Source organism: Erythrolamprus reginae, chromosome Z (genome assembly GCF_031021105.1).
Source record: "Erythrolamprus reginae isolate rEryReg1 chromosome Z, rEryReg1.hap1, whole genome shotgun sequence".
NCBI classification, from domain to species: domain Eukaryota; kingdom Metazoa; phylum Chordata; class Lepidosauria; order Squamata; family Dipsadidae; genus Erythrolamprus; species Erythrolamprus reginae.
Genome location: NC_091963.1, coordinates 95,971,887 through 95,992,632, shown reverse-complemented (window position 1 = coordinate 95,992,632; position 20,746 = coordinate 95,971,887). Strand labels below are relative to the sequence as shown.

At 41.4% G+C, this 20,746-nt stretch overlaps 1 protein-coding gene across 1 annotated transcript in view; it reads right to left on the bottom strand.

The window, feature by feature from the left end:
• Nucleotides 1-20,746, bottom strand: part of TANC2 (tetratricopeptide repeat, ankyrin repeat and coiled-coil containing 2) — a 257,730-nt gene that overhangs the window by 167,729 nt on the left and 69,255 nt on the right. Inside the window, exon 3 of the mRNA XM_070729274.1 lies at nucleotides 1,345-1,416. Within this exon, the coding sequence (XP_070585375.1) occupies nucleotides 1,345-1,416 (72 nt within the window). The remainder of the gene's footprint in view (nucleotides 1-1,344; nucleotides 1,417-20,746) is intronic.

The window sequence follows — 20,746 nt, the reverse complement described above, 5'->3', positions numbered from 1 at the left end:
AAAAGTGTGGAGAACAGTAAATTGCTTCTGAAGAGAGGAACTTTAAAGAAATTATGTTCTTCCATTTTCTGAAATTTCTCTACATTTTCTCCACTGTAATGGCAATTGGGTGGAAGGGGGAGTAATGTAGTCCTTGATCCTGTTCTGGTTTACGATCTTTCTTTCTTTCTTCCTTCCTTCCTTCCTTCCTTCCTTCCTTCCTTCCTTCCTTCCTTCCTTCCTTCATTCATTCATTCATTCATTCATTCAACTTCTATGCCACCCAATCCCGAAGGATTCAGGGCGGTTTACAACCTAACCATTCCTTCTTTTCTCACCATCCTTACCAACTTCTTAATATTTTTATTGTATATATGTGATAATATTTTGGGTATATTTCTTGGTAACTAAGATGAATAGGAACAATATTTCAAGTATGCAGTTATTTTATCAAATTTTATTTATTAGATTTGTATGCCGCCCCTCTCCGCTTCTTAACTATTATGAGGCATATTCCATAAACTACATTAACAGTGCATTATTGAGGAGATATTATCTGATTTCTTTATAAAGGGATTAAAGTGGATATTTTATTGAGAGGGGTCAAAAAAAGTTAGAAAAGTTATTTACCCTAATCTTTTCATAAATTATCTTCAAGAAACATTTAACAGAAATACAGATAGGAAAGTCTATTCCTTGAAATCAGATTCCCTAAACTATTTCTAATTGATAGATGCCTTCAATTTTATAAGATATAGATTTTCTCAAGACAATGTTACATGAAACTATAATGTAATAAAGGGGTGCTATACGAGAGTAGAATGTAGCTGGATAAAAACCTAAAACTCAGTAGAAAGAGGAACACAGAAATTATACAGATAGTTGACAAAGAGCTGATTAAGTGAAGTGAGAGAATATTTGTTCAGAATACTCCACTAATTTCAAGACAAGTCAGTTGAGCTGTATTCTCAAGTGCTATTTTTATTTATTTATTTATTTATTTATTTATTTATTTATTTATTTATTTATTTTCTCAAGAATCATAGCTTACCTACATTCAATTTACTGTGATCTTTTGCATGTTTAGTTATTTTTTTATATATATTCTTAATAAACCTTATGTATTAAACAATAAAGTCACCTCCTAGCAAAAACAAGATTGACTAATTAATTAATTCATTAAATTCATTTTTCTTGTTTAGGAGAAAAAAGTTGAGATAAGCATGTACAGCAATTCATTTCGCTTTTTGAAAGTCCAAATATCATTAAAACCTGAATTATTGCCAACTATACTTTCAAATGAAAATAAATATTAAACATCTCATCTCAAATGCAAGAACATCTGAAATTCATTTGTTTACTTACCTTGTCCAGAATGACTCTGACAATAATCTATGCTTGCCTGCCTTCGATCTTGTGGCTCCTCGCTTCCTCCATCTACATGAGAACCAAAAAAACACGAGAGATTAGGCAAATACCATTTCTCTTCCACTGTTACTTCTCTTACATTTCTATTACTGAGTGACATAATTGTAAAGACTGATATCCCATGACCATGCACCTTGGTTATGGCCATTCCAACAATTCAAGTTGCCAGTAGTAAATTCATTATCTGCTTAAGTGTGATGTTATGTGGTCACCAGAACCTCACTGAAAGCTGGCAGTGAAGATCACAAATGGCAATCACTACAGGGATGCTGTGACCCCTCCCTCCCTCTTTGGGTCTGTCTGTCTGTCTGTCTGTCCGTCCATGATCTCCTGCTCAGCTTCACATCTAGGGTGAATCAGAAGGGCAGAGGGAGACATAGCTTGGATTCGCTGCCCAGCACAATGGAGAATAAGGCAACTCCAACCTGACTCCTTTTGGGAGACACTTGCCCTTCCCTCTCCCTCTCTTCCCCTGCGATGAGGACCTGGGTAGCTTGAGCACAACTCCCTCCTCAGGGGTGACCAGAAAGCAAACAAACATAGTGTTCCAACAGGAAGGGGGCAGTATGGAGCTCCAACTCTGGCCAGAGAGAGCAGAGCAGGCAGGGTGCATACCTTATCACCACAGTGCTGGCGCAGGCCGAATGTTTAATAATAATAATCATTTATTAGATTTGTATGAATGTTTAGAGCCATACTTGGCAGAGGGCCATTTAACAGGGAGGGAGAGCCTGGTCCATTTGGTTCACTTCAGTATGGGTTGGGAACACAGAAGGCAGAAGAAATCCATGCCTCTCAGTATTCAGCCCACAAAGACTCCTTTGGGGTGACTGAGAGGGCCGGTTGAGAGGTGGGGCCAGCCAATGATGGGATCACACAACAGGGAGTCACAGCAGAGGGGTGAAATAACCTATGGCTTACTGACACCCGCCCTATGGCATACTGTGCTAGAGTGATGGTGCATGTGCCCACAGAGAGGGCTCTATGTTTCACTTCTGGCATGTGCGCCATAGGTTCGCCATCAGGGGTATAGCATCTTCTGTTTAAACAGAGGGTTGAGCAAGATCCCTTCCAGCTCTTTCTACTGAATTAAAATAGACTACATACTGTAATAGTACCATTATTCTGCAACTAGTCCTTCTTGGTTTTTCCAAAGCAAAAGACTGCTCCACCATCAATATCCCCCTTCCCCAATCTCTGTACTTTTTTGGCTACCCTGCACAGCCTAAATAGGCCATTGTATTCTCTCACCACTATCTAAAGTGAACCATGCTCCCTGTCTTTTTTATGACTATCATGTAATTCCTTCCTATTGTTGGGCTTACTATTTCCACTGAGGAGTGCTGCCTCAAGACCTGAAGCACTATTCCTATAGTGCACAAAGATGGATCAGATCTATGGCACACGAAGAAATCTCCAAGCCATGTAGCTCTGGTTTTACTACCCTATTTTTTGGTGTATAAGTTGCACCTTTTTACTTCCAAAAAATGCATCAAAAACTGAGTGCATCTTATATACCGAATGATGCCGAGGGCGCCCGACAATCCTTGGTAGGAGGCCAGCAGTTCGGCCCTGGGGATGCCCCTGGAGGCAGGAGATTGGAGTGGGGGCTGATGGAGCTGAGTCCCCTCCTGCCGGACGATCAGAGCTGCACCGCTGGCCTCCTCCGCCGGCTGGATTCTCCACAGCTGCATGCGGGCAATCCTCCTCGCAAGCAGCTCCCAGAGAATGGTTAAAATTGAAGTTAATGTTTTAGAATAGCCAACTAGAAGCCCCAATTTAAATCCTATAGATACGTGGTACAATAATCTAAAGCAGGTAGTTCATACAAGGAAGACCTCCAAAATTCCCGAGTTGAAGCTGTTCTGTAAAGAAAAAGGCTAAAATTCCTTCCAGCCAATGTGAAGGGGATAACACTTATTGGAAACATTGAATACAGTTCATTGCTCTGCAAACAGGGCACACCAGCTTTTGAAAACAAAATATGCTTTTGTCACACAAAGATATGTTCTATAGCTTTGAATAATTTTCTTCAGTAAATACATAAGTAAAATGTGTAAGTCTTGAGTTATTTTTATCTAGTTTTAGGATTTATGTGGAGAACGGATCAATACAAAATGAAAATTCAAAGAGTTCTTAAGCTTATTGTTATTGCAATGCGTTAAGAGTATATATACAGCAAATGGTAACCAACGCACTACATATCAAGTATCAATGCTGTTAGATAAAAATGTTTCCCAGACCCAGTATTTTTTAACTTCTACATCAATGACCTGCCAGAAGTCTTCTTCTCTGAGGATGTTCAGTTACACAATAAATATATCAAAATTATTCTAAAGGCAGGTTATATGGTCCCTATGGACAATCTCAATCTTGGACTAATGAGACAACTCCAAAAGTTAGTGCTTACTACATTATTAATTATTTGAAACTAAATAAAGTTATCACGGAATTGGGCAGCTAGTGTCCAACTGAAATCAGAAACACTGACAAGTACTTGTGGTTAATATAAATAAACATATTTACAGTAAATAAAAGGGGCAAACAGGAGCATCATCAAATAAATCAATACAGCAGGAACATCAGTAAATCACAGATAGCATACACAGCACATGGAGCAAAAAGGTGGGAAACAAGGAAACTCCTTCTTTACACTCACAGCAACCAATCACAGCTTAAATTGCCCCATGTAGTGGCCAGCTCTCTTCAACCAGTTTAGCTATAACTGTGTGTTCTTATTCACTGCCCAACCCTTCACTGCATCAGCTATTAAATTTTAAATATCTTAAGACCTTCAGATTTATAGCTGGCAGCATTTAAACCAAGTTGTTTCACAAGATCCATGTGTTTCTGTATAGCCAATGGCTTTGTCATATGGTCAGCCAAATTATCTTCTAATAGACAATAAATTATATCTATTATATATATATATTTTTACTGCTTTTCTGACATTAAAATATTTTATGTCAACATGTTTGCTTCTGATTTTTACTCTAGCCCAGTGTTTCCCAACCTTTTTTGAGCCGCGGCACATTATTCATATTTTCAAAATCCTGGGGAACACTGGGCGGGGGGGTGGGGGGGGGGCGGGGGGGGGCGGGGGGGGCGGGGGGGCTAAAGAAAAGTTTGGACAAAAAAAATATCTCTTCCTCAATTTCACTCTATTTCTCCCTCCCTCTTTCTCTCTCTTCCTTCCTTCCCTTCTTTCTCTCTCTCCATCCCTCTTTCTTTCTTTCTTCCTCTCTTTTTTGCTCTCTTTCTCTCTCCCTCCTTCCTTCCATCTATGTCTTTCTCTCTCCCTTGCTCTCTCTCTGCCTCTCTTGCTATCTCTCTTTCATTCTCTCTCTTTTGCTCTCTTTCTGTCTCTCTTGCTATGTCTCTTTCTCTCTTTCTTTCTCTCTCTCTCTCTGTCTCTCTTGCTATCTCTTTGTCTCTCTCTCTCTCTTGCTATCTCTCTCTCTTGCTATCTCTTTCTTTCTTTTTCTCTCTCTCTCTTGCTATGTCTCTCTTTCTCTCTCTGTCTCCCTCCCTCTTTCCTTTCTATCTCTCCCTCCCTCTTTCCTTTTTATGTCTCCCTCCCTCTTTCCTCCCTCCCTCTTTCCTTTCTATCTCTTTTCTTTCTATCTCTCCCTCCCTCTTTCCTTTCTATCTCTCCCTCCCTCTTTCCTTTCTATCTTTCTCTCCGTCCCTCAGCGGGGGCAAAGAAGAAGTAAGGCAGGCTGCAGAGGGCACCGAGGACAAGAGCGCTCCCTCGCTCCCTCGCCCTCTGACTTCCCTCCCTCGCTGCTGAAGGGACGAGCGCGGGCACGCTGCAAGAAGGTTGTTTTTGCTTTTTTTTTCCTTCCCCCGCCTCACGGGAGAGAGTGAGAGAGAGAAAGAGCAGCGCTCTGTCGGTTCCGAGCGCAGCCAGGGAAAGCGACCTCAAGCCGAGTGCGAACTGCGGGATGTGGCAAAGGACTCCTTGTCAACCAAAAAAGGGTGGGGGTGGCAAAGGCAAAGCCTGGGAGGCGGGGAAGGGAAGAGCAGGAGACCCCCAGACAGAACGGCTGAGGGGAAGGAAAGATGGAAGGAGGGAGGGATTGAGAAGCGAAGCCAGGGAGGGATGAGAGAAAGGGGAGCAGCGCGAGAGAGAGAGGGGCGGGGCGTGCATTCCCAAAACGGATGGAGAAAGCCCTCTCTCGCAGCGAAAGTGCTCCCAGCCAGGGGGCTGCGAGAGAGGGCTGGGAGCGCTTTCGTCCCGAGGAGCTGAAGCTGCAGCCGCAGCCACCGTGAGAGAAGTCGCGCCCCAAGGCAGGGGGCGGCGGAGGAGAGGGGGCAGATCGGGCGGGGAGCTTGGCGGCACACCTGCCTGTGTCTCGCGGCACACTAGTGTGCCGCGGCACACCGGTTGGGAAACGCTGCTCTAGCCTATTGCCATTTGTACACATGTCGTGCTATCTTCAAACACTTGTATAGTTCCCTTCACCTCAATATTCAAATCCTTCAATAATTGTACAGTTTTTCTTTTTTGACCTAGAAGAGTAATGGCAAATCTATGGCACAGGTGCCACAGGTGGCACACGGAGCCATATTTGCTGGCACGTGAGCTGTTGTCCTAGCTCAGCTCCAACGTGTATGTGTATGCTGGTCAGCATGTTTTTGGCTCACATAGACACTCTGGGAGGGCATTTTTGGCTTCCAGAGAACCTCTGGGGGAATGGGGTTTTTACCTCCCCTCAGCTCCAGGGAAGCCTTTGGAGCCTGGGGAGGGTGAAACATGAGCCTACTGGGCGCACCAGAAGTTGGGAAACAGGCCGTTCCTAGCCTCCAGAGGGCCTCCAGGGGGTGTAGGAAGCTGTTTCACTCTCCCAAGGCATTGAATTATGAATGTGGGCACTCGTGCATGCATGATAGCGCATGCCCATGCTTTTTTAGCACCTGAGGAAAAAAATGTTTGACATCACTGACCTAGAATATACCCCCTATTAATGTATGAGCAGAGTAATCCTTATTTACCTAAATTGTGCATACACAGAAATGTTTATATTGAGATTAGTTGTGAATACCTACTGAGCCACACACAGATATACTAACTTGAATTAAAGTTTAGTTTAAGAAATAGCATCTTCCTATAAACAGTCTAAAATCATATATATAATAGTCAGAATAATAATCTAAATATTATCAAGTACATAGTCTTTATTACCAGTTGTCTTTGTCATAATCAGTAAACAAAGATATAAACACGTTTTAGCTATAATATATAACTACAATACATAGCATACAGAGAATTGCAGAGCTAACCTAACAGTGAGTATTACTCAGAGTGAGTAGTCAGAGAAAGAGGAGAAACAAAGAGAGACTCTGGAGAAATAAGCTATGAACTTCAGCTTCCTCTTGTGGCCAACACCTCAGCAAATCAGACATAGCTCAGTTTACATATTGCCAATCCAACTGTTTTGGACAGAGTCCTAACACCTCCCTTCTTATAGTTTCTTTATTTCTATTCTTAAATAGTTCTTTATTTCTCTTAGAATCTTTGCATTTATTTTGCAAAGGTTTATCATATTTAGGTTTATCCGGCAATTTCAAGGTCAACAAAAATGACAAAAACCTTCACCTCATTTGTTGTGAACCTTCTTGGAGGAACACCTTTGTTTGCTCTTTCATACTTCCTTGGAACAAACTGTTCCTATTTCACAGAGACCCCCACTTTCTAAGCATTTCTCTGAGCTATTCTCAGAACTTCAGACACTTTCAGATCTTTGATCAACATACCTATATGAATGCTGATCCCTTGGAGACCTTTGACTAACAGGCATTAACATTTCGTGGCATGTACCTTTTCCCAATTCTCAATTTCTAAAAAATTTGCAAAATGTGAAATAACTACATTTTTGTGTCCATCTGTAAACCTATACGCCTTTGATAACCTACATATTTCAATTTCCTTGACTTTAGCTGTTCTTTCTTTCTAACAGTTTTGGGAATGCGTACTCATGCATTGCTAAAGATTGTTAAATGTGCCAAAGATGGTTGTCTTACATATAACATGTTATATGAAGTTTGATTAATTGCTGAACGACAAAGGTCTATTGTCCAAATAATTGCTTCATCCCAATATAGTTTACTCATTCCTGCATCTGCTAGCAATGCACTTTCATATTTTGTAATACACCATTCCTGAGCTCAGCCATTCTGCCAGCATGTAGGGGTTGTTTTTCTATGTTTTATGTCTTTCTTTCTTTCTTTCTTTCTTTCTTTCTTTCTTTCTTTCTTTCTTTCTTTCTTTCTTTCTCAGTCACTGCTAAAACATATTAGACATGAACACTGTTCCTCTGTCTGTTTGTACACTTAGTTGACAAAGTGGGGTTCCTACCAGTTCGGACTAGTTCGCCCAAACTGGTAGTGAGACACTGGTGACATCACAATGATGCCATGGTTCTGTCAGTGCTGGTCCAAGGGCACTGCCATCCTTTTGGCGGGATTTTTTTTTAAAAAAAATTGGGGGGGGGTTTCTTTCTTTTTTCATCTTCATGTGCAGAAGCAGAGTTTCCAGCACTGCACATGCATTGCAATCTTGTTTTTGGCTTTTTTCCCCACGAGGTACAGTGGGGAAAAGGAAGGAAGCGAACCAGCAGTGAGGTAAGTTAGAACCCATCTCTACATTCATTGCCATCCCACAGGGCCTGCATAGCAAGAGAGGAAAGGGGGTGGACACCTGCCTCCCCCCCCCCATTCATTATCATCCCACACGGCCTGCATGTGCCACTCCTCTCTATTGCCTCACTAGGCATATCAGACAAATTGACCCTCCCACACAAAGCGTTCTGCAGTCTCATCTACGTGACAGAACAGAGAATGAAAGAGGTAGGAAAGAGAGAAAGAGATCATGAAAGAGGAAAGAGAGAAAGAAGGAGAATGAAAGAGGGGGGGAGAGAGCGCTCACTTTCCATGGATTTTGGGAGACTGCTGCCCGCATCCGCCTTGGGTCCTTTGGATGTGCTGCTTTTTTCCTTCTCCTGCCGCTGCTGCTCTGGTGCTCGCAAGATCAGTTCATCCCAGACCATGCCCCTTCCACTCGATGAGGTACTGAAAACGCCCCTTCATTCATGGGAATCGCAAATGCTGGTGACCTCAGATTTATGTGGTGCATCGTCATGGGGTACCAGCTGAGGACAATCAAGCTGGCAGAGTGGACAGCTGGGTCATTCAGGAACAAGGAGGGATCGATGAAACATGAGGTGTAAACTCAAAAGACAAAGGCAGGCCAGGTAGTAGACCACTGGATTGATTATCACCTCCACAGGGAAAGGACCAAGATAATGATTGCCCACCAATGATTGTGACCCTTTTATAATCGTCTTTGGCCTTATTGAAATATTGCTTCAACAACTGGTGAACGCCCTGCAATTCTGGTCAAGAACTCATTCGCTGCCGGAACTGGGGAGTCAAGGTGTGTGAGCAGGAAGAACCAGAGATGATAGTCCAAATTGGCTAGAGAAGGAGTTGTCTAAGTGGAGATGTGTTGAGAATTATTAAAAGCAAACTCCATGACTGCTAAGTACTCTGTTCAATTGTCTTACTGACAAAACAGCACAGATATTGCTCTAATATTCCTTTTCAGTGCCACTGTCAGTTTCGAGGTGATGAGCCAATGACAGGTAAATCTGGACATCTAAGGCCATCATCAACTCCTTCCAAAACAGGGCAGTAAATTGGGCCCCTCTGTTCGACAGGACCTTATCTAGTAGGTCATGTAGTCAAAAGACATGCTGGATGAATATGCGGGCAGTGGCCCAAACTATTGGCAATCCTTGACAGGGGATGAAGTGTGCCATCTTCATCAGCATGTCCACCAGTGCAAACACGGTCGTGAAACCAGACGACAGGGGGAAATCCATTAGAAAGTCCATAGAGATTGCACCCCAAGGTCTCTCTGATGCCAGCAAGGGCTAAAGCAGTCCAGGGGGAACTCCTGTGGCCAACCTGGCCTTTCAGCAGCATACAAAGGAGTCACATATGACTGGACATCATGGAGTTGAGGCCACCAGAAGATCCGCGGCACTAGGTTGAAGACTGAAATGTCCTGCTGTGGGGTTGTCGTGGCACTGGGACAAGATAAGATCCCGGAGCGGACACAGTGGGATGTACACCTTCTCTCAATATCACAAGAGATTATCATAAAACATCCAGGGAGAATCGGGTCCTATTTCATGTTTCCTTTGATTGATGTCCACATCCTGCTGTTGTGCCTCCTGGATCTGTGGCTGTAAATCAATAGGTTCATGAATGGAAGCAAATGATTCGATAGGCAGCAGAATCTGCGGCGGAAACGCGGTTCTTCATGTGGGCATATTCAGTTTCCTCGAGCGCATCTGTTCGTTGGTTGCACTCACTCAGGATGTTTGTCACCTTGAAATTGAAGCAGGCAAAAAAGAAGGGCCATTGGATCTGTCTTTGATTGAATTTCCACGCAGTCTGCAGAAACTTCAGATTCTTTTTTAAAAAATTTTATTTTTCTCCACAAACTCCATCCACACTTCAATGTACACATACCTTGGAATATATCAATAGTATACATGAACATACATTTTAAATCAATCAATCATAACCCAATATCCTATTATGCATCATTTTTCACTCCTTTTCATCAGACTTCTTTCGCACCCCCCACCTCTATCTTTCTCTCCTGTTCCTACTTTCTTACTTTCTCTCCTCCTCTTTCTGCCCTCCACTCATTCATCTTCTCTCCCTCTTCTACTTCCTTCCAATTCTTCTCTTTTCTCCTCTCCCTTCACTTTTTACTTCCTCTTCCTCCCTCTTTTACCTTCCCCTGGTGCTTCCCCTCCTCACTCACATATTTGACAGTGATATTTTCTTTCTCACTTTTAATCTAATATTCTAATCTAATCAAATATTACAGTATATAATTAAGAAAAATTATTTTTCTCTCCAACATCGATCATCCATTTTGTTTAAGTTCCCATTCCCCTTTTCTTGACTTCTCTTTTTTCTTTTCTTCCTTTCTTTTACCTTTGTACCTTCCACTTCTATCTTTCTTTCCTTTTCTCCTCTCTTTAAAAATCAATTATATAGGTTTTTCTTCCACTCTTCCCAATCTCTTCCTTATGTTTCCTTCTTTTTTTATTTGTCTCATCCAATACCAATATTCACGATCTGTTCTTTTTAATCACTGTAAACCCCAATATAATCATAAATTTCAATATAGTCATTAGTCTGTCCATTTTCAATGTCCTCTTTTATTTTATCTCTGTAGATCTCAGCATCTTCATCTTCCTGCTTCTATTTTCTTCTCCTCTCTATTATCTTCATTTTCCACTGTCATTTCTTAACTTCTTATTTTCAAAGTCTTTATTGTCATCTATTTTTTTCTTTTTCTTTTCCAGCTTCAACTCCAAGTCCCCTAAAATGTCTCTTTAAATCTTCACATCAGTATTTAAAAAATGCTGCAAATTCCTCAAAGTCCCCTCCCTCCATGTCTTCAATATTCTCAAAATCAGTTTCCAGATCTTTACAGTCAATTCAGCTGTTAACAAATATTATTCCACAGCCTTTTTGAATATCTTCTTTTAAGTGAAAAAGTCAGCATTTGACATTTAATTGTTCATGTTCTGATTTAGGCTCCAAGTCCTCTGATCTTATATTAAAGTTCCAAGTTCAATTCAATCAGGACAAGTATTTATTTTATTGATTTATTTATTGGATTTGTATGCCGCCCCTCTCCGCAGACTCCGCAGAAACACTGTCTCTAAATCATCCATTCAGTTTTTTCAAGCTATGCCAAATAATTTCCCTATGTTGACCCTAAGGTCAACAGTTGTCAAATCATCCACAGATATTTCACAATGATTATTCCTCCAACCAGCAGATGACAGTCTTTATTAAACCCCCAAGTCTATCTTCCTGTTCGTCTGTATTTTTCCCCCGATGATGTTCAATATTCAATCAAGCAGACCATTTGGAGAGGAGCATGGACAAGCACTGCAGTGACACGGGAGTTCTCCGCGCTACGTGGGAACCCCAAATTTTCTCCAGACGGAATTTGAGGTTCTTATGGATCTGACCCCAGAACTGCCCTGAAGGGGCTGGGAAGATGAGGGACACCATTGGGTCCTGTTTGGGGTCAGTATACCCCACAGGAACCCGTCCAAAAGCCCTCGATTGGCAGCGGTGAAAGTCAGCTGGGAACAAATTGTTCCAACCATTTTAGCCATGGCGGTCTCACATTGAAAGGATTGCTTGTTTATTGAAGGTCGTCACCTGCAGAGAGAAGATTTAAGTACTTACAGGAGAAACAGAGGCAGAGGAATTACTGTAAGATTGGTGATCTTGCCAATAGAAGTGACATTTAAGGCAACTTAAAGCTTAAAGGGAAAAGAACAAAGGGACCAGAAAAAAAATGTAGGCTATAATAGCAAATGGAAGTGTAGAGATTTAAAACTACAAAGAACTATAGCTAAAGCCTAAGATTTATGGATATTGTATTAAATACTGAACGGAGATACAAATAATTGAAAATAAGTGGAAGGAAACCTTTCTGGTGAAGTGGATTTAACTTTTAATTGGAAAAGAAAAGAATTAAATTGAAAGAAGCAAAGCACTATCTGAGGAGTGGAGTAATCAAGGCTGTGGAGTTTTCTATGTAGCAGCTGGACGATTTGAAACATGATTTTTGACGGCATATATGAAAGATTGGAAACAGATTTATTAATTGGATTGTGTCAAAATTGTGAAACTGTATGATTGGCTATTGAGACTTGATAAAAATGGAAGAAATCAACCATCTTCTGGGTTATCCTCCTCTATAGCGACCCTTAAACACACTGAGAAGAGGATTTGGGCCTTTGAAAAACAATTTGAGAAGGCTCAAAAACAGGTTGCCATGCCTTTGTCTCAACAATTGGCTCAGCAGCAACTCCAGGTTCCACACCCTTTGCTGCTTCCCACATCACCCCAGACTGCCAACCCGCCAGTGACTACAGGGACTGTGACTGAGGAGGATTAGTTTCCAGAACATCCTTCAATGGCACAGGTCAAGAAATCTGAGGAGGCTCCCTTGTAAAGGATCCCAGCCCGTGGGGCCATTCTTCCCCAGGTTCCAATCCCATCTACTTCAAGGGCATTTCCTTTGGCAACTTTTTCACCTACAGCAGTGGGGCTCTGTCTGGAGGTGAATGCCTCCAGAGTTACAGGACATGATCATCAATGCCTATTCACAGAGCATTGCTACAGGCCTACAACAAAGTCTCCTTACCTGACAGTTCTTGCCCCTATTTAGGGAACTTGGTCACAGATTGGCGATGCCTACTGTCTACTGCCTACTCTTGCTACACTTCTGAGCTCAGCGAGGCTTCTGTACACGATGAAGGGAGTATGGTGAGTGAAGAGTTGTCTGATGATGGAGGTCTGATTCCAGACCAGCTGGCTTTCACTGGAAATAGTTTTGGGTTATTTACAATATGTTCACTTGCCCTACTGCACAACCACCACATGTATTTGCTGGTTTTGTTGCTTGCCCATCACAGAAATCTGAGTGTCTTTTTGCTTGTGTCTCTATAATTTGTTTCTCCTGCTTGAATCTTTTAATATACTTACTGGACAATTTCTCCAGATATGCTGAGTAGATCCACATGTGAAGCAGCGGATTTGCAATTCAGACTTTCTCTCCCACTTTGTTATCTCACTGGAAAACAGTTCCTTTCTGACTGGCTACAAATCATTATTGTTTCTTTCTAGTCTTTTCTGTTCTTCGTCCAAAGGTTTCCCAGTCAGATAACTCATGGTTAAATCACGCTCATTCATGGATTCAAGGCTTATTATGAACACAATACAATATACACTTTGTATGTTCTGAAAACATTCCTGGCTCTTCTAACTGAAGGAAGATTTTCCTCATAAACTGGAGGAGATCTGGCACACTTTCTCCAGATTGTGGCTTTGCTCTATAATGTTTTCTGGTGAGAGTAACTTTTCTATTTGCAGTTTCCCTGTATATAAATTCTCCTTAAGTCCAGCCAGGATTGTCTAAGAGATGTAAGCCCACGAACATGTATTATCTGAGTATCTTTCAAACCCTCTGTTTGAAAGATACAACAACCCCTCTGCAGAAACATTCCATGAGACATAATTTGACTACTTAAGGCAAGCCAAAGGAAATCTACGCCGCCGCCGCCCCCCTTCCCGCACCCAAATTTTTCTAACAGACAGCATCATATTTACAGGCCAATAATCCTCAACCTCTCTCGGGCTCACAAATAAACTTTTACTTCAGAAAAAAAACTATTGGCTCACCACAGTGCTTTGGGCACCTTAACTTTTCAGGGAATTCCACATGTGGTGTCCAAAAGGAGTCAAAAACTGACAAGAACTTTTGATTTTATATAAATAAATATTTACAGTAAATAAGAGAGGCAAACAGGAGCACAGTCATGTTTGAAATACAGCAGGAATAAAGTAAATCAAGAGAGCACACAGAGTACATAAAGGTGGGAAACAAGGAAATTCCCCTTTTTCACTCACAGTAACCAATTAGAGCTCAGATTCCATCATACAGTGGCCACTTTTCCTTAAAATGAAAAATTATTAGCTGTATGTTCTTCCTCATGTCCAAACCTTCACTGGTCTAGCTATTAAATTTTAAATATCATAACAAAGTTTATGTTCAAAGTGATGATATTTGGAAAGAAGTATACTAAATATACCTGATATTTGGACAAGGAACCTGTAGAACAAATCAACTCATTTTTAATACCTAGGGAAATTTTTAATCAACTTAGGGTCATGGACAAGGATCTAGGACAACTTGTTATCACCAGCTTGCCGTTGTCACCTCGCCTTAATCGCCTAGCCCTGACTTGCTGTGTGACAACTCATCTTGGGAAAATGCCAGCAGTGGAAGCAAACCACCTCCTCCTCCTCATCTGTAGCTCGTACTGGGTAAAAAAATGGGAGAGGATGAAACAGAGCGGAGAAGAGAGACACCACTACCCCCACCCCCAAAAAAAGATCACTTGGGAAAGAGTTACACACTTTTTGATGCACAGAAATTTCTGCTACAGAATTTAATAGTGTAGATGGAAAGGTAAGTCAGATCAAGGAGGAAGAGAGGGGACAGAAAGAGAGAGAGAGAGAGGGAGGAGAAAGAGGAAAAGGAGGAGGAGAGGACTGGAGGGAAGGGGATTTCCCTTGTTTCTGGCATTCTCCCACAGTGAATTGTCCTATGGTGAGTTGGTCAGGGCAATCCTGCCAGGGCAACCAGGATGCAGTGACCCTGTTGTGGTGATCCAGCTGTGGTGAGTTGTCCCTTTCTGCAGGACAAACGTATTATTAGAAATGTGAGAAGGGGCTCAATCCAGGCCCTTTTTCTTTGTTTGATTTATTATTTATTTGTATTTCCACTCTTTTCTCTTTGTTTTGTAGTCCACAAATTCTTTATTTTCCAATATTTCTAGGATCTGTAACTCATCTTCACTCCGTCTCTCCATAAAGTCTTCTATACATCTGTCACATCTTTCACTTTTTATAATTTTCAAAAAGTATTCTTTTAAATGCAGAAATTATTGCTCCCTCTTTAATAGTAATTTTCCCCAAATTCTTCAAAAATCTTTGAAATGTTTCAAAAATCCTTCATTTTAAGATTTCATTTTTCTTTTTCTTCAAAATTTAATTCCCTCTTCGGTCCCTTTTCTGAATTTATAAATTCTCAAGTGTTATTGTTGCTTTGTTTTCAGCTTTCTGACAACTCTTTCAACACTTTCTAATAGATTAATTTGTATTCCCAGGAATTACTGCATCATTTACTTGATTTTTTAGAAGCCTTAGCAAATATGCTAATATTCCAAATTTGCCTGATCCATGAAAATTGTCTTAGTTTAAGTTCTTATTTAATTTTTTATTATTTGTTTTATATTCATTAAATCCCTTAAACTGTTTACTAATTATGTTTCCATTTTGGGATGAAGTTTTATTCACTAGGTAGTTTTTCAGCCTTGTTATTTAGAAGACATATTTTGTTTATAAATTAATTGTAAATTCAAAGGTGATTAGCAATTGAAGCCCAATGTCCTTCAAGATTCATAGTTGCAAGCTTGATCACTTCTATCATCTCCAAGCATTCAAAACCCTCAAGGTAACACTATCCTCAGGTCTTCTCATTAGGAGCAACTAGCCAGAGCACCAGAGGGCATTCTCTCATCTCCACTTAATCCAGGGAGGTTCTATTGGATCGAGCTTGTCATGGATTTGCCAGTTGTCAGTACAGCAGCATCTCCACTCTAATTTGTCATTTTTCTTACCCTACAGTAAGCCAAAGTATACTGCTTCTTATCATATATCGTCGCCTTTAAGCATCTAAAATAATCCTCACCACATTTCAAGCTAATTAATCTTATAAACTTGAGAAAGTACATTCTGTTTCATAACTTTATGTCGTAAATACTATCTGAATCCAAATTTCTATGTTTGACTAATTTTACTGAATAAATGATAAATAAATTCCATATATAGGCAATTGCTACCAATTTCAAGTTCAAGTAAAGAAGGATTGATCCCCTCCCTCTGAAACAACAAATAAAAGCAGACATGAACCTATGGGAATGAAAATGAAATTTCACCCCGAGAATAATGCTTTTAACTAACATATCGGCACTATAGCTAAAGGCAAAGTACTAAAAAAAGTACTGTATATGATTAGCTAAACGCTAAATTATGAAACTAGGAAAATAACTTAAAGTGGCTACTTGGAATATGTGAACTAAGTTCCAAGTCAGACATCATAAAATAATTACCGTAAACTATTTTAATATAAAATTTTAACTGTGGCATAATCAGAATTAGTACTCACTGGATTTGAAAATGTCCATGTCCACAAACCAGATAATGATAACTGGATGCTGTTGTGCTACTCTGAAAATGAGAAATAGAGGTTGTTGGCTGAGCTTTAGAAACCATAGCTTCCAAAACTATTGTGAAACTTCCAATTAGTTTCATGTAAATTAGCATTTCTGTCACTTTAAGGAATAAGAAAAATCAATGTAATCAAACAAGTGCAGATTGAGTTCCTTCCATGACAATGGAAGAAACTAATCCTGATTGTTAGTGAACTAAATTTTCATGTTGGTAACAACTGGTAACGAAAAAATAACCGATGGGAAAATTTGACACAGGAAAGATGAATGACAATGGCTGCACCTAGTAATACTTGTAACAATTAAAATCTGGAAACAGTTTATTTCAGCACCCACTCAAATATCAGTGTTCACTTACAAGAAAGGATAAATCAATCCTCATTAGCAAGTCATTTTAAACAATCATTCATGGATGCCAGAACAACAAGAGACCAACCTGCTATTGTCATCATTATTTTGTACATGCAATATTACAACTCTAATTGAAAGTAGCTGCTCATAATATAGGCACACCCAAATTTATGAATGGGTGGAACCACAAGACTCTACTTGCCAACAACAATTCCAACTAATGTTTAGCAGCTGATTTGTCACCTTTGAACCTCTGGTAGATGTAAATGATTAAAAAAATAATTAATGAATGTGCCAAAGAAATTTGTCCTATAGTGGTGAATACAACCATGGAGTTGGATAAATACCTAATCTTTATAGACAGAACAAAGCCTGTGCAAAGTCAAGTGTGTGTCACAATACTCAGCATCTTACCAAGCACATCTGTATCCAGCTCAAAGCAAAATGCAATGCATATTGGAATAACATTGCATCAGAACTTGAAGCAGTTGCATATTTGTAATGAATACTGCCAGCTCTAAACCACATTATACCTTGTCAGAAATAAATTGCTGGTTCCACTCGTTCCTTCAAAAAATCGATCAGTTTGAAGAAATACCAAATTCATGAAAACAATCATAATGTCAATTTCCAAGAAAGGAGAAAATCAAGAGTGCAAGAATAACCATAGAGTTTTTCATTTCATTTTAGTTTCATTTAATTTATTTGTCTAACATGTACATGATAACAAGTATAAGAATAAAAATAAATGTGAACATAGTAAATGTGTATGAATGAATGGAGACAGTAGGACAGGGATGTAAGTCACATTGGTGAGCTTATCATGCCCTTATCATGGAAAGAGGTGGTCAAAGGTTGAAGTTATGGGGGTTTGGGGATATAACAACAGAGTCAGGTAGTACATTCGAGGCTTTGACCATTCTGTTACTGAAGTCGTATTTTCTGCACTCAAGTTTACCTTCAGTTTGTATCTATGTGTGCTTGTGTATTATTGTAGTTGAAGCTGAAGTAGTCATTTATAGGCAGTACACTGTACTGGATAATTCTCTGAACGACGTTTAGGTTGGACCATAGGTGGCGTAGTTCTAGCCCAAACATTCAAGCCTAGTGTCATAAGGTATTTTATTGCGGGCAGAGGAGTGGAGTATTCTTCTCGTGAAATATCTCTGGTCTCGCTCTACTGTATTAATGTCCGATATACAGTGGAATTTCCAGGCAGACGACTTACGTTTGAGAATTGGTCTAGCAAAGACTTTGTATTCCCCAGCTTGCAGAACAATATTACTGGAGGAGAAGCTTCACAAGATTAGGTTAACAACTTTTAATGCCTTTTTGGCAATGCTGTAGTGAGCTCTGGTGCTTAGATTGTTTGAGATGAGTATTCCAAGGTCCTTGACAGAGTGAGGGTCATCTACAAGTTCATATCCACCCAGCTTATATTTGATGTTCTGATTTTTTGCCAATGTGTAAGACAGAGCATTTATTGGTTGAGATTTGGAGTTGCCAATTGTTTGTCCATTCTGATGCACAGACAAGGGCACCTTGTAGGGCAACAGTGTTGTCGGTGGTGTTAAATATTTTACATCAGTGAAAAGTGTACAGCTGCTTATAATATGGCCTGGGACCATTGAGTGATAGTTCTCCACTCTAGTATGTATGAGTGATGTCTGTGTGCTGTTTTATTGGGGTTTAACTTTCCCATCTGTTTTTATATTATGTACTGGGATATTTTAATTTTTGTAATGCTTTTACTGTTGTAAGCTGCCCTGTCCGTCAGGAAAAGGGAGACATATAAATTTAAATAAATAAATAAATAAGATTGCTACCTTATGGGACAGCGCTCTTAATTGGTGCAGGGTTTGATAAGGCATTCCATATTTTGACTATTGTGTTTCCCCGAAAATAGGACATGTCCTGATATTAAGCCCCAAAAGGTTTTTCAGGGAAAGTGCTGAAATAAACCTCCCCCCAAATAAGCTCCCCAACTTCTTTCTGGGAAAAGTGGGGACATGCCCCAACTGCTTGGTGACAACAGAGGCAGCCGCTTCCTCATTTGGTGGCTTTCATTGGTTCCAAGCCCTCCAATCCTTTCCTCAGAAAGGAGGCTGCAGCAGCAGCTGCAACTCACCCAGCAGGAGGAAATTTGGTGTTAACTTGTGCCCAGCAGCATGGCATGGCGATCGGCAGCGGTAAAGAGGTGAGACAGCAGGAGGGCCCCGCTACAGAGCCCACCAAGAAGTGCAGGGAGGAGGATCCTGGGCATGCAGGTGGAAGGGCACTTTTGTGTCTCTCCACATCACTATAGGACAGGGGATGGGCATGCCACGAAGAGGGCTTTCCCCCTCTCCCACTGCACCGGCTCGAGAGCCTCAATCCATGTCTCGCAAGACTGCCTGCTGCAAAGAGCAGCTCCTGGCCAGGAGAGAGCAAGTGAGAGGCAGGTGCACATAGGCACTGCCCTGTGGGATTGGCTCAGCTCCATTGGTCTCTGCCTCTGATGGTGTTTTGAAACACGCTCCTGCTTGCGAGGAGGAGGCAGCGAGGTAGGGATCAAGGCTCTGGAGCCAGCATGATGGGGGAAGAGCCACGGTCCCCCATCCCCCGCCCGACAGCAAAATGAAGGGAGACCAAGGTGCTTCCCTGCACCTCTGGCTCAGTGGGCGATTCTCCTAGGAGGCTCTGTGGCGGGGCCTTCCTACTGCCTCACCTCTTTCCCACCGCTGATCACCATGCTGTGCCACTGGGAATGAGTTAACACCAAACATTTCAAAATTCTGCCAGAGGCAGAGCCTAGAGAAGCAGAGACAGCCCCACAGAATGTGTACATCTTGTGTCGGTGCCTGCTAACACTCGAGGGGGAGGGGGAGAGGGAGAGGGGGGCGAGAGAAAGAGAGAGAGAGAGCAGGAGGTGGCATCAACACAAGATGCGTACACCATGTAGGACTGGCTGGACTCCTCTTCTGCCATTTTGAGATGTACTCCTGTCTGCAAGGAGGAAGCGGCAAGGCAGGGATCAAGACTCTGGAGCTGTGTGGCAGAAGGGTGGGAGAGCCTCAGCCACCCATCCCCTGCCCCACAGAGAGATGTGAAAATGTCCTTTCACTTGCCAACCCAGGATCCACCTCCTTGCACCGCTGGCTTGGTGGGCGACTCTCTCGGCAGGCTCCATAGGAAGGGCCTTCTGCTGCCTTACTTCCTTCCCACCGCCGATCACCAAGCCACACCACTGGGCATGAATTAATACCAAACATTTCAAAACACCACCAGAGGCAGAGCCCAGAGGAGCTGAGACAGTCCTGTGGAGTGTGCATCTCTTGTGTTGGTGCCTGAGCGCACCCGCCTCTCACTTGTGTGTGTGTGTGTCTCTCTCTCCCGGCTAAAAGAGTGCCCGCCACAAAAAGTGCGGCTTCGGCCAGGAGATAGAGAAAGAGCAAACGACATGCAGGTACTTGCAGGCACTGACACACATCCCGTAGGACTGACTCGAGTCTTCTGGCCTCTGCCTCCGGCAACATTTTGAAACATGCTCCTACCTGCGAGGATGAAACAGTGAGGCAGGGATTGAGGCTCTGAAGTGGACACAGTGGGAAGGGGAGAGACCCACCCCCCATCTTCCACCCCACAGCGAGACATGCATCTTACTTACATTTTCTTGCTTTTTCAACTTCTCAACTGAATGAGGATGATCAAATCTTACCAATTTTATTAAGGTTTTTTGTGAGGTTTTGAGAGTATATACTCTTCTGAAAGTTTTGAAAAGCAATTATAGATGCAAAATAGGAGCTATACTACAAAATAACTGCTATTGTTGAGGGAGACATCTTAAATCATATATTTCATATTTGAGTTCTTTTACAATTTTTATATATTTATGTAAAAGTGATCAACTACCTAACCATTTCTTCCTCTTCAGAAAGAGAATAAATAAAATGCATGACATAAACCTCTGGCCACCCAACAACTACTGTATATCTTCCCTAAAAGAAGCTTTTTCTCTCAGCCCTAAAACTAGGTGCTAATGATCTTCCCAGTTCTTACCTTGCAGGTTCTTTCATTGTTATTCTTTGTGAAGAATGTTT